Genomic DNA, 13,479 nt, shown 5'->3' with positions numbered 1-13,479 from the left:
ATGGCAGTGACGTCCGCATCGATGGTCATGAGAAACAGATGAAGAGAGAGAGAAAAAAGTGATTCTGCTTGTCGTCATCTGCCGCTGTTTCCGCCTCTATATATCACATCATTTGGCTGGACACGCTCTGTAGTACAACATGTCTTGAAACAATATGCTGACCATGACGCCTCATTAGCTAACCATCCATTCATTCACTCTTGAACGCAACCAAAATACTTGGGACATTTTGCCCAATATGCCTTCACTCACTATGATGCGGCGATCCGTCGACGAGGCTCACTTCGATGTAGCCCGCTCGGTTTCTCAAATCGCCAACAAGATCCGTCCTGCAGGCCAGATCGGTCCCCTGAAAGTCTTCGCTCGAGGCGATGACTCTGACAGCGGCTCCGACACGGTCATCAACGCCTTGTTGATCGTGCTCGGCATTGCCTTCTTTATTCTCATCCTTGTGTCTATCCTGCTTGTGCTTCGCCGAGTTCGCCAGAAGCGACAGCTGCAGAACCCGGAGACCCAGGAGCCTATTCTACCCTCGTACAACGATGTCAAGAACCACCGAGGCCTCACCATTGAGACCACGCACAACGGTCGCTCCAGCGTTCTTTTCATCAGCCGTGATGGCCAGCCCATGCTGCGGACCCCCGGCTCACCACCTCACTCCCCCGACAATGTTCCCGAGATCCACATCACTTTCCCTGATGAGCAGGACGAGCAAGGTCGCCGGAAGAGTGGCCGAGTTGTCGTCGTTCGTGTTGGAGAAAATGCCACAGTCGGCCTTGAGCCCATGCATGACGAAGAGCTGCCCGCTTACGAAAAGGAAGCCAAGGGCCAGTTTTACTCCGTCGACATGGACAAGATCGGTGGCCTCAAGGAGAAGGACCACTCCTACTTCGACCACTACTGAAGTAGCTAATTGATAATTGTTCTTCGTCCACCGAATCTCCTACTACATCTCAGGCCATGCCTACAAAAGCAGAAAAAAAAAATACACGACGACATAAAAAAATTCACCTCCACTACGCTCTTACCTAGACTTAACGATCCTCTGTGTAACGACTTCCTTTGGATACCAAGTCTTGGACACTCAAAATTCTCGATACCATGTTTCTCTGTTCGTTCTTCTTTTCATAATCTTCAATTCGGTATTCTCGAGTCCCGGTATCTTCTTCTCCGAGGAAGGTTATTTCATTTCTCTCCCTAGCGGATCTTATGACATATAGATAAGCACATGGCGCAACTACATGTGAGGGGTTACAGTTTATGCAGCGGTTACTTCAAGTTCTGTTTTTTTTATATCGTACACAGCTGCCATGATTGGGTCTACTATTCTGTCAATTTTCTCCCCTGTGGGGCTTATTTTTTTTCAAAGCTTCTCCTCCGCGTCAATGCTACAATCTTCTGCCCTCATTAAGGGATTTGTGGAGGAAGGGCGGCACCAAGCTGGGATTGGCTTGGGATTGTTCTATTGGGCTGGTTGTCTTAGAAGCACATAAAAAGGGCGGGGTTTTAAGTAAGAAAGGGGGGGAGGAGGGAAGGTTTATGGAGCGGAGGAATAAAAAGGGAGAAAACTGGACACAAGACCTTAGTACATAGCGAGACTGGCCATCTTGATGAAAGAACTGAAGATATGGCTCTTTTGTGATATAGCTGTATAGGATATTACATAGTGTATAATCAAGAATTATGCCTTTATCTTGTCTTTCGTCATCACGACTGTGCCTACTGAGTCAGTATATCACGTTGCTAGACTGATATCATGTGGAGAGATGCTTTCATCAGAATATATATTCGTGAATATGAAGGATTCCCCTTATATGCTCACAGAGAGAAGCCTTCATGACCAGCATTAATGTATATATCGCGCGGTATTTCAACACGCTATCCCAAACAGGAGAGTCGCTGCCGCTTCCCAAACTCTTCACCTTCACCATATATCTCGGCCATTGCAGTAAATACATCCGATTTATGCACAACACACGCCAATTCTCATCAATACAAACTGCCACGCCGTTGTCAAATCCAACGTGTAGCCTCGCACATATGTAACGATAGAAACCCATAGCTATACACGCAATGCCCCGTCTTCATTTTCCAAAAGGGGCATTATATAAAACCAAAAACGCCCTAAACACCGACGCTTTATCATATGATCAACATCCCAAAACACCCCAAAAGTATTCTCCCATTTTTCTCCCTCCTTTTTTCTTCAATTAAAGCCGTTTTGCTGCGGATACGGAGGTGTACTGGTATGGCTACCAGGGTACGGCGGCGGCACATATCCATTCATCATGATACCCTGCTGCGTCGGGATGAAGTGCTGCGGCTGGGCGGGCGGGACGTCCTGCTGTCGAAACATGGCCTGGTTGGGGATGGCGTCGTCTATCCTTAGCATGGGCATGCCGCCCTGTCCGCTCAGGACCTCGGTCTGCATCATCTGGTAGTTGTTGGGCATCATGGCCAGCATGTCGGACGGCTGCATGCCGACCGCCGTCTCCGCGTCGTAGATGTCGCTGATGCCCAGGGATACGTTGCGCGCTTGAGCGAGGAACAGGGGGACGCCGGGCGGTCCGTGGTCACCGTCATAGCTCGATTCTGGGGTAGAATATGGCATCATCAGCGGTGACGCACTCTTGGACGATGCTTGCTGGGTCGTTGATGGACCCATCCACCAGTCGGACACGGGCATGTTCGCGGCTCGGCTCCTCTGTTCATCTTTCATGTCAGGGATGTTCATTCGCTCAATAAAAACATCCGATCCAAATAGAAATTTGTCCTCGGTTGGCTCTTGTCCGGTGTTTATGGCAGCGTTACCTCGATCGAGTATCCTCCCGTTCTTGTAAAACTCTTCCACCATCGCCTTGTTACAGTCGTGCTATCCGGCGTTCGTTAGATTGCAAGTCAAAGCGGTGGAAAGAGAAAAAAAAGAAAAAAAAAAAGGAGGGGGGGGCAGCAAGTCAGAGGGGAGAGGATAGAGAAAAGTCAAAATACAACATACAGCTTGCTTAGCCATGTCGAATATCTCGCCCCATGCCTCGGTTATCTCCATGATGGTGCCGATCAACGACTTGATCTGACCCTCGCTAGTCTCGGCGCCTCTCCACACCGGTGCTGTAGTATCCATCAGGTTTTCATACAGGTTGTATTGCAGAGCGATGAGCAACACGCGAATACACTGAGTGGACATATGCGCAACCGAGTAGTCGCCAACCAGTTTAGGAGTTCCGGGGTTTGGCATCCTGTCCGTCTCGATCTTAATGGCTTCCAAAAATCGGGCTAGACTCATGGCGTGGGCAACGGCCTGCTTTTGACACCGAGCAATAAAGTCCGGGGGAAGTTTCCGAAGGATTTCTATCGAGGATTGGTTTCGGGGACCCGGCAATGAGAATCGATAGAGGTCGATGTGGCTCACGGCCATGTGCGTATGGAAGAAACAGTATCCTCTCCACTGGTCCGAGGCAGCATATCGAGACATGCTCTGGTCAGTCAGTCGTAGCTCGTCGTGTATCGAAACATGAAATCTAGTCAGCTCGCTCTGCAACGCAGCGATATCCTCCATAACCTTTGATGGCTCCAGGGCCGCAATGGCCGTTCCAGAAGGCAATGCTAGCTTTTTTGTCGATCTACAAACTTGTAAGTATTCTAATCTAGTTGTAGACGGCTTTTTCGGCAGAGGGGCGAGACTTACACTTGTATGCGGTGCCGAAGATCGACAAGAAGGATTTGGATTCCGTGTAGGCCCAGAGCCGGTGAGCAGCGCGAAGGCCTGTCATGAAGCCTCTCCGCAACCACCGGTCGATTCTCCCTAAAAGCAGCTTCGTTGCAGGGCAGCCTAATCTTCATATTCTCAGCTCGACAAGATATGTACTCTTCATATCCACCTGCTAATAGGCGGTCAAGGCTGAAAAGCTGCCAGGCGATACGTCGAAGACATTCTTGTTGAATAAAGGTAGAGTGGCGTGATGTGACATCCCAGTTCAGCTGCAAGCCTATCATAAGTCTCGAGGCCACACCAAAGCATTGCCACACTTTTGCGTGCGAACCGTCGAGAATGTTGAAAAGAATATTTAGGGCGAACAAAAAGAGGGCGCTCTCAGAAAACTTGTAGATGTTGCGGTAAATATGCATTTCGACTTGCTGGCTGCATTTCCTTGCAAATTCCCGGCCGGCCAGGCCAGGATTTACGAAGAAACTGGTAACGGAGCACACGGCCGCTGCTTGAGCAGGAGGGAATCTGTTTTCCTAAGAACAACCATGTCAGGTGATTCTGCTGGTCACTTGGCATGCCATGGTGGCCCTCATACCTGAACATCTCGGTAGGTGACTTCGGGGTGCAAAAAGCCTAAGCTTGGCATCATGTACAAATAATCAAAATAGGCATCCAAGTGGGTAAGAATAATATCTTTTCTGAGTAGCATGTCCCTGAATGATTTACTGTTAGTCGCCGGATACAACTCTTCTTTACCGCAACAAGGGGGAGAAACGCGTACTCGGCCTGAAGATTCGAGGATTCGAGGATGTAAGATGGAACGCTGGTACTATTGCTGCTCGTGGGGCTGAGGGCTGTGTTTTCTTCCAACTTGAGGGGTTGCAAAGTAGAAGGGGTTTGGTCCTCAGCCTTTGGACTGTTGAAACGAACATTGGTGAACCGCCTCCTGGTAGGAGTATATTCGCAGACTAGGTTGGCAGCTTCGCATCTTTTACACCTGGGTAGGTCTCCAGAGCACTTCGTTTTGTGCGTATGGCACTGACTGCACGCCCTCTGCGCCCTCTTCCTCAGCGTACCTGCTTCTGTATGGCTGTGTGAAGGTGTTGTTCTAGAGACTCTTTCTGGATCTAGCTGTCAGAAACCCCTAAGATTGAACTTGTTGCGAAACATGGTAATTTACCTTCCTCGGAAGCGCCAGGAGATGCAGCAAAGCTACAAGTGAGCTCTAGTCTAGAGCAGTTGCTGCAAGGTCCATTTCCAGGGTTTCCGGTACATTTGACCTAGAAAGGAGGGAAAGCCTCTTCGTCAGTCCTAGGAACGCAACAGAAGAGATAGAAGAATCGCAACACCAGCAACACAACAAACAGAATGAACGCTTGTGCGGTAAAAAGGTATCTAGCTGTGCAGCATACAGAACAAAATACAGACGTGTAAACATAATGAATCAACAGGTTTCAGAGCCCAGCGCGGGACATATGCCTACCACGCTGTGCCTTGCGACGGCGATGCGAAAACAACAGAGAAACTTTCCCTACCTTCCGTAATCTGCAAGTGCGACAACAGTCACCGTTAGTTGTCGTAGTCCGTCGGCGCTTATTTGGAGGTGACAGAGATGCGGAAGAGCTGTGTGGTGGCGGCACAGAGCCTTCTGCGTCGTGCGGCTGAGGCGACTCCATCTACCCGTCTGAGGGACAGGAGTAGCATGAGATAGGCGAATCGAAGGATGCGAAGATGAAGAGGCCACAGGCAATCAAGACGTGACCGGAGTTGAAAGACGAGGTTTCTCCCCGTGTCTCCCCCCCGAAGGACCCAGCTAGTCGGCGAATGGGCAGTGAGAAGCTGCAGATGGGGCTGGCTGAGGCTGGCCAGTGGATGGGTTCCTCGGCTCTCGCGCGAGGCCCGTGGAGCCAAGACAGGCCGCCACGGAGAATGGCGGGAGAAGAAAGAATGGGAATGCTACTCCAGACTTGGCAGCAAATCTCAAGCGGCTGAGAATCGTCGTCACGGTGCGACGAGGTGGCGCGCCACGCACGAAGTGGGCTAATGATGGCGACGGACGAAGTCAACGTGAGCAAGGATGGCGGCCCTCAAGCCCGGGACTAATAAAGGCTTGCTATTGCTAGCAAATTAATCCGCATTGCGGCCGCTTCCTTTGGCTCTCGGGGGAGTCGTGGAGTCGTGGAGTCGTAGCGTCGCCCTGGCAAGTCGGCACTCGCTGCTACTTGGCACCAAGCAAGTCCTTAAACCCGGCCTGTTAGCCTGGTTTGATGATGACTTTTGGCACTTTCTTTCCCACCTTTCTTTTTTCCCAACAGGGCCCTCCCCAGAACGTCCAGAAGCGCTCGATCTGTATGACCTAGGCCGCCAGGGTCCAGACGGCGTGGTAGCGCGCCGGCGAGGGTTCTTGCGCTTGTGCTTGGTGGTGATAAGCTGCCGAGGGTTTGAGGCGTCTCTCGTCCAGTCGATCAGCGTTCCCAGGGATATCCTATCCTACCCTCTGAGGTAAGCAGAATGTGCGCGGAGGCAGCATCTTCGAGCCCTGCTTCTCCACGACCAGTCGTATTTGGGGGGTTCTTGCGCGGAGGCCCTGGCACCACAACGGCGGTATTTAGGCCTTCAACGAGGCCAATCTGCGCGCAATCAACACCGTCACTTGCCGACGATACGTGCAATCTCGTGCTCCCTCCCAAGAGCTCCCATCCAAGCCACCGAGATTCAGGCCGCCAGCCACGAGGATTAGAGTGTGGGTAGCTTTCCCTTCTCTTCCTGGACGTCATACAAAACGTCTACTAATCGGATGTATCGGAGGCGGGAATAAGTATTTGGCCTCTCCACTTCTCCTTTTTTTTTTCTTTTTCCCTTTTGCAAAGTTCTTTTCTTCCCTAGTATTTTGCCAGCATTTTAGCTCTTGTATGTCAGCAATTTGCGATTCCTATTTTCCCTTGCGCTTGGTTAGCTTGACTCGCGGGACCCGTAAATAGTTCGGTTCGCGACCTCGGCATAAGCCCTATGACGATGGATTGATTGACGTTTAACGAAGCTTGTCTGTTTCCATGTCAAAGGGCCGGCGATGCATCTTGTTGTTGATCCAATGGCGGTTCGTTGCATTGATCACGAAATTCAGTAGAGGCGGAACCCTGGACGCTTGTTCACTGTAGTGTAGGAACTTACTCAGGCGTCTGTTCGATTATACGAGTACGATGCAGTACAACGCGACACCCACGTCGTCTGTAGCTGCGACTTACCTGGTACATCTTATCTCCCCGTGCTTATACGCTCACCTGTCGCGCGTTTGTAAGATCTCATTGGCTACGAAAGACACAGCACAAGTACTGTACGACCCTGTTCTGGTAACTGCGAGGTAGAATGTTCCTATGTATAGCACCTCTTGTGCCGTTGCAAGGTACTTGAGGGGCATCTCAAGGCACTTGTGCTTTTGCCCTAGCGCGGAAGGTGACTAGAATGCAGCTGCCTGTAATGATTATCGGCGTCGGCCACATTTGGCAAGGGGCATATTTTCGAGAATGGATCTCTTCTTTGCACTGTTTGTTGGGATCTTGTCGAGATCAACTGCTGGGGTTTCAAGATTCTCGAACACTTCGTTTTTGTCAGCATGTAATCTAATACTCCGTATTCCGTGAAGCTTGTATTCACAGAGTACGGAGTACCCTAGGCCATATGACACATCAAGACGCCAAAGCGGGATTTGCGACAACGGGGGAAAACAAGGTGGTTCGCGCGAGTGCCGCGCCCCTTTCGCGACAATCTTCTTTCTCCCCGGGAAATACTACGGGCACTAAGGTATGGCAATGCTACTTGTACTTGTATTGGCACGCGTCTCCCTGGGGTTGAGAGACTGTCACTTGTATTTCAAGCAGGAGCTTCATCTGTTTGAGTTCTCCTGGTGCCCCTGGGGCTCTCATTAGAACAAATGTCAAGTAAGAGACAAATGACAGTTTTGTTCATGATTCATTCTCGTATTGCTCCAGGGAATTAGATAGGAAGTAAAAATACAGTAATGCCAAGGTCTCTAGACAGCCAACGGATGTAACATGGTGACTACATCAGATATCATATCTCAACAACACACGAGCCAGCCACTTGCGGTAGATTCGTTCAGAGACACATATCGGCATGGATAGCTTCGGCCTCATCTGCCATCGATATCATAATTAGTCAAACGGCCATGAGAACCTTGTCCAAGCGTAGGGAGTGAAATAACTTACATAGAGATTCCTGGCATGTCCGCTGAATACACATATTGAGCAGCGATATAAACTCTTGATTCTCGCAAACGCATTCAAGGTTCGCATCAGGGCACTGCTGCTCTACAGCTGGATGATAGCATATTGTAAAGCAAGTTTTTCCATCCATAGCGGTGACGGTGCAGACGAGAGTAAGCACTGCGATATGCAGAGCGGAGACGAGTCCCTTCATTGGCGAGAGTACGAGATATGATGCAGGAAGATAAATCACTGTGCAGAAATGGGCAAATTTGAGTAACCCAAGACAAGTTTAATGTTCCAGCCTGCTTTCTCTCTCAATATGGGAGCCTGTGATGCGATGAGAGTACGAGGTGCTTAGGTATTCTCGAATACGTCCGGTTCGCATAGACCTCTATCTATATAGTGAAGGGCTACATTGCACACGCACTGAGTTGCCCGCATCAATGGTCCAACTATCGAGCCGAAAAGTCTCAAAAGAGCATTCCGAAGCATCTAATAGGATGAAAGAGCCAGTGTCCATTAGACATGTCTCTAATCTGACCAAGGCTTGAAGCCCCTTGAATCAGTCTCCCTTGCGCCTTCATGGTTTCCATGGCATGCAACTGAGTCAACCACGCAGCCGACTCGAGGAAATAAAGCAAAGCCTTGCGTTTTGGGGTGGCTTAGCTTGAATTAGCTTGGATATTGGCATGATAAGCCATTTCAGATGCACTTGAAGATGATGAAGAAGCAGATCATAGGAACGCGAGGCCGACTAGGCTGGATTATGCAAGGAGTCGAGATCTCATCACATCCTCCAATCTATTGCAAAAGTTTTCCGGTATACCGCATTACTAGGAACTCTTTATGCTTTAACCCCATCATCGAGTGTCTTCCAGTGTTCTTGACCAACTTCAAGGTTAGCCTTTTCGTGGGCCTCGTCGAATTACCGCGATAAAATGCCGGTAGCTTCAATGGAAGGCGCCGTGGGATATAAGTGAGTATATCTCAATGTACTTACTTTTGAGAAACGAAAAGAGAAAAAGAAACTAGTAATAGAATATTGAGATGAGTTGGCTTCGGTGAACGGAGAGAGATGGAATAACTATCAATAAGGCATCCACTAAGAAAATAAGGCTGCAGAAATGCCGAAGAGGGTTTAAATCGACCACATTGGTCAAGTACTTCCAGTTCAACCAGTCTGATTTGCCCGGCCGCAGTCAACATAGCCACCTTATTTAGAAGTCAACGTTGTATTTGCATTTAAACCCATGAGAAAAGCTTCGTCCGCGGTCGATTCGGTGAGACAGGTGGTTACGGTGGTAAGGGGCTCATTTGATTGGCCGTTGTATCATGGCAAGCATGGCTTAGTCACTCGTTGGTCTGACTCGAGTCGCTTCAAGCGGCTAGATTGGCTTCGGATTTGGCTGGATTAGGAATTTGAACGGGGAGTTATTTGGGTTATGTCATGGATGTCAACGACAAAACCTGCAACAGTCGTAATTGCACCAATAGAGTCTTATAATTCGACCGTGGCTGGAGCACCGTTCGGACGAAGTGATGGATCAATGGAAAAGGAGGGAAAACTCATCGACATCAGTATTCGCAATGGCCGTTTAATGCTTTAAATAGACACCGAAGTTCCTTATGCTTCGTTTTGGAGGAGATTTGCTATTGCGCTTTGAACTAAAGAATGTCGCCCTTACTTATAGCTCGTCACTTCCAATCAACTTACGATTTGATGTTATTGACACAACTTTATTCTTATAACGGATATGCTTATTTTCATGCGACTAACTGGGGGTCAGAGCGTCTTATTTTTTCCCGCGTCAACTCGCAAACAATTGCCCACGGAGTATGGTGGATTTGGGGGGCTCTACCAACACTTAAAACCATTGGTTTGCTGTTCTTTGTTATCCAAAAAGCGGCTCGGGAATATATCCGACTTTCGTAAGAATCGCGGGACCAAGGGGCGGCAGAATTTATCCTGGCACTGCCACGGCAGGAATTGGCAGCTAATCTGTTCTAGGACAACGCTCGGAAATATGTACTAATGATTTGTCCTCAATCCGTAATCAGAAATACGCGGATTCTAATTTGAGAACTGTGTAGAAATGGTTCTGTTGAAGATGGGAAAAGCTGAAGTCAAGGTGAAAGACCACGAGAAGAACAACTTTTCACCCTCTCCAATTCTGTTTATGTGCTAAAAGTTGTAGTGGCAAAGCATCATTTCACTAAAATCTCTTCCCGGAACAGTTCTCCGAAACTAGACATGAGCTAACAAACGCTATCTTTGACAAGCGGCTGCTCTCAACTCGTCGAAGGATTGACTTGTCAGAATAACAATGATTAAAGTTATCGAGTATGGAGTAGACTGAAACTCCCTCAAGCCCAAGCAGAGCTCAGCTAAACCCATTTCCAGGACCAAGGGGAGATTGGCTCTTTAAATAGTTGGACACAGGCTCTCTAACTGGTAATTGTCACGGAAAGTTGATCTCGGAGCCGAAGTTCCGCAAGAGAGGTGCATCTGACGCCAAACTGCTTCTGATCTAACATGTAAGAGTACGCGTGTTCACTTTAATTTTCACCTAGAGACCGACATTTGTCTTCACCCTTGTTGCTACAGTAAGCTAGTGTTTGTGTAACTGCATATACTTCGCCGTCTTTCCATGGGAAGCGTACCCAGATGGGCCATAAATTACTCGATATGGATGCTTGACTACTGGTGTTGATAATCTTGACCCCGTTTCATGCAAATACTGCAAAGTTAGATGCATAATTTAACATTATCACACCCTGGCAAAAGCATTCCGCCGCCAGTTTACTCCGAAGCTCGCCTCGCCAAGCCTCCCTCAAGCATCCACAACACCCATCCAACAAATTCGTATTGACAGACTAATTCCACACTTGCCATCATCTCCATCCTTATAGCCGCGTAAGCCAATTACAGTCAATGTACCCCTGGCTCAGTTAGACATGTAGAACGTGAAACTTGCTCTTCTCCTTGGGAGGCTGTAGGTATTCTGCTTTTGTTCCTCCTCTGGCTATTCGCCAACTGTGACGTTTTTGGGCTGCTCCCCTTTCCAATCCTTTCTATGTTCGATATACGAAAGCGGCTGGGTTTATACCCGAAGGCTGCTGTAAAAGTTTTAATTCTTTTGTTTGTGGTTGCTTTTTTGTTTACAACTTATAGACTATGGCCCGACTTAGAACCTCGACGCCCGTTGGTCATCTTGGGGAATCAGGGGTCGTTTGCTTCCTGGATAGAGCATCCCATCTTGAAGCTTATGGTCGAAGCCAAAGCCCATCATGAGGATTTAATGGAAAAACGCAGTGACAATATCACAAGCGCTGCTGCTAGGTATCGAGAGCGGAGAGGAAGACACCCGCCGCCAGGCTTCGACAAATGGGTCGCAGGCGCGCTCGAAAACAACGCAATCATTGTCGAAGACTTCTTCGATCGCATCTATACCGACTTGGCCCCCTTTTGGTCCCTTGACACGGAAACAATCGCCAAGCGAGCCAGTTCTTGGTTCCACGTTGTCAAGGTGCGAAATGGAACGGCCGAAGGTGTAGGAGACGTTGAAGGGAGAGTGATCTGGCTGCAGCTCTGGACAGAACTGGTCAGCGAGTTTGCTGAACACTTGCCTGACGTCGACATGCCCATAAACTACATGGATGAATCTCGAATCCTCGTCCCTTTCGACGAAATCACGAAACTCCGACAAAAAGAACAAGAGAGCAGGAAAATCACTCCTACTAAAGAAGTTACCACTCAATTCAAGGGCTTGAAGCGTATTGATGACGCCAAATTGGAGCCGTACGATCCTAAATGGCATTCCTTTGACGATGCTTCATACTGGGACTTGTTCGTCAAGACGTGCGGCCCAGATACACCTGCTTACGGCGTCCAAAGTGTAACGGATTTCACGGCCCCCGCGAGCATTCCTAACGAATGGAACCCGTCATACTCTTACAAAGGCTTCATTCGAAACTGGACAGCAGCCATGGACCCTTGTATACAGCCACACTTGCGCCAGTTACATGGTACCTTTGTCAAGCCCGTCAGCTTGTCCTCCACAGAGGAGCTGATTCCGTTGTTTGGCGGCTCGAAGCTTATGGCGAACAATGAGATCCTCATCCCGGGAGCAATGTACCTGGTCAACGACGAGTTCTACGCCGGAGGTGAAGACCATGGAGTCTCCTGGAAACACAAAAAGGACGGCATTGTCTGGCGAGGAGAGGCTTCCGGCGGCCGTGCTGGCGAAGATATGTGGCAACACTTCCACCGCCACAGGCTCATCCAAATGCTCAACGGCACAACTGTCAGCGAGATGGAGCATCGCAACGAACGATCCCCGACATTCGAAATGCCGTCGCGACGGCTCTATAACAGCGAGCATCTGTCTCAGGGACAAGTTGGAGCCTGGCTCAACGAAAATGCGAATGCCGGCTTCGTCAAGCTCTGCCCTCCTGACGCATGCGCATTTCTCGAGCCGTACTATCACGAGGTGGAGCGCGTCCCAATGAAAGAACAATACGGCTACAAGTTTCTCCCCGATGTCGACGGCAATTCCTTTAGCGCTCGATATCGCGGCTTTCTGCGATCAACCAGCATGCCCCTCAAGGCGACGGTATACGCCGAGTGGCACGACGACCGACTTATTCCCTGGATGCACTTTGCGCCTTTCGACAACACCTTTCAAGATTTATATTCGGTCCTCAACTTTTTCGCCGACGGTCCCAGGGGCAGAGGCGACGAAGCTGCTCGATTCATTGCGGAAACCGGCCAGGCGTGGGCAGAAAAGGTTCTCAGACGAGAGGATATGGCGTTGTATGTTTGGCGGCTGTTGCTTGAGTGGGCTCGCATCTGTGATGAAAACAGGGAAAAGCTTGGGTTTGTGGGTGACTTGGTTTAAATCTTTGCAGCGCGTTTTGAGGTATTGACATTTTGTATTATTTACTACCTAGGGTAATTGAGGGAATTGTGATATCAGGGACGTAATACTAGAGGGAGGCGTTTATTAGATAGTTTGGCACGTTTTTAGCATTGATGTCAATTCAGCACGCAGAGATGATTTACTTGGGTACATGTATTCTTCATCTCCTGGGACAATGGTCTCTTCCTTTGCCTCTCTTCCCCTCCCTCTCTCTTTTACCGCTAAGCGAGGAACTGTTTGCAAAACTTTGGTTCTTTCTTCCAAAGATCATTGTCTCTTGCCTTGTCCTCAAAAGCGTCGTTCAAAGCACCTAAAAAATGGCAGTTACTACGGTCTCTGTTTATTTTGGGCCTCAGCAAGTCACAGCCCCCAGTTAAAGCCTTCACCTCCTCATGACCAAAAGGCGAGCCTCCGTTCTGATCGTTATTATCTCTCTACCTTGATACCAGCAACCGCAATTCCTTTTGATTTCTCATTTTCAGGCTCTTAGTCAACACTTATTTAACGGACTAGAGAGTTTGCCATTCGCTCTCTTCGGCAGCCTATAATTTGCACGGAATGTCAATCCTCTTTTGCTGCGGCTTCCGTCGTCCAGGCAGACAACCTGCAGGAGACGCTGACTTGGTTG

The 13,479-nt window shown here is 49.1% G+C and overlaps 3 protein-coding genes across 3 annotated transcripts; 2 read left to right on the top strand and 1 right to left on the bottom strand.

Moving 5' to 3' along the window:
• Positions 1 to 238: 238 nt before the first annotated feature.
• T069G_05928 (uncharacterized protein) lies at positions 239 to 904 on the top strand (the record flags this gene model as incomplete). Its single annotated transcript, XM_056173138.1, has 1 exon — positions 239 to 904. One exon carries the CDS (start codon positions 239 to 241, stop codon positions 902 to 904), a length of 666 nt encoding a protein of 221 aa, XP_056029996.1.
• Positions 905 to 2,206: 1,302 nt separating this feature from the next.
• T069G_05927 (fungal specific transcription factor domain-containing protein) lies at positions 2,207 to 4,352 on the bottom strand (the record flags this gene model as incomplete). The annotated part of the gene is made up of 4 exons (XM_056173137.1): positions 2,207 to 2,872; positions 2,996 to 3,620; positions 3,686 to 4,239; positions 4,302 to 4,352. The coding sequence occupies 4 exons, from the start codon at positions 4,350 to 4,352 to the stop codon at positions 2,207 to 2,209; spliced, it is 1,896 nt and encodes a 631-aa protein (XP_056029995.1).
• A 6,846-nt stretch (positions 4,353 to 11,198) lies between these two features.
• On the top strand, positions 11,199 to 12,830 carry T069G_05926 (glycosyl transferase family 90 domain-containing protein; the record flags this gene model as incomplete). The annotated part of the gene is made up of 1 exon (XM_056173136.1): positions 11,199 to 12,830. One exon carries the CDS (start codon positions 11,199 to 11,201, stop codon positions 12,828 to 12,830), a length of 1,632 nt encoding a protein of 543 aa, XP_056029994.1.
• Between the last annotated feature and the right edge of the window lie 649 nt (positions 12,831 to 13,479).

Source organism: Trichoderma breve, chromosome 3, assembly GCF_028502605.1.
Source record: "Trichoderma breve strain T069 chromosome 3, whole genome shotgun sequence".
In the NCBI taxonomy this organism is placed as follows: Eukaryota; Fungi; Ascomycota; class Sordariomycetes; order Hypocreales; family Hypocreaceae; genus Trichoderma; species Trichoderma breve.
Note: the sequence above shows the minus strand (reverse complement) of the source record. Positions and strands in the feature narration are given on the sequence as shown.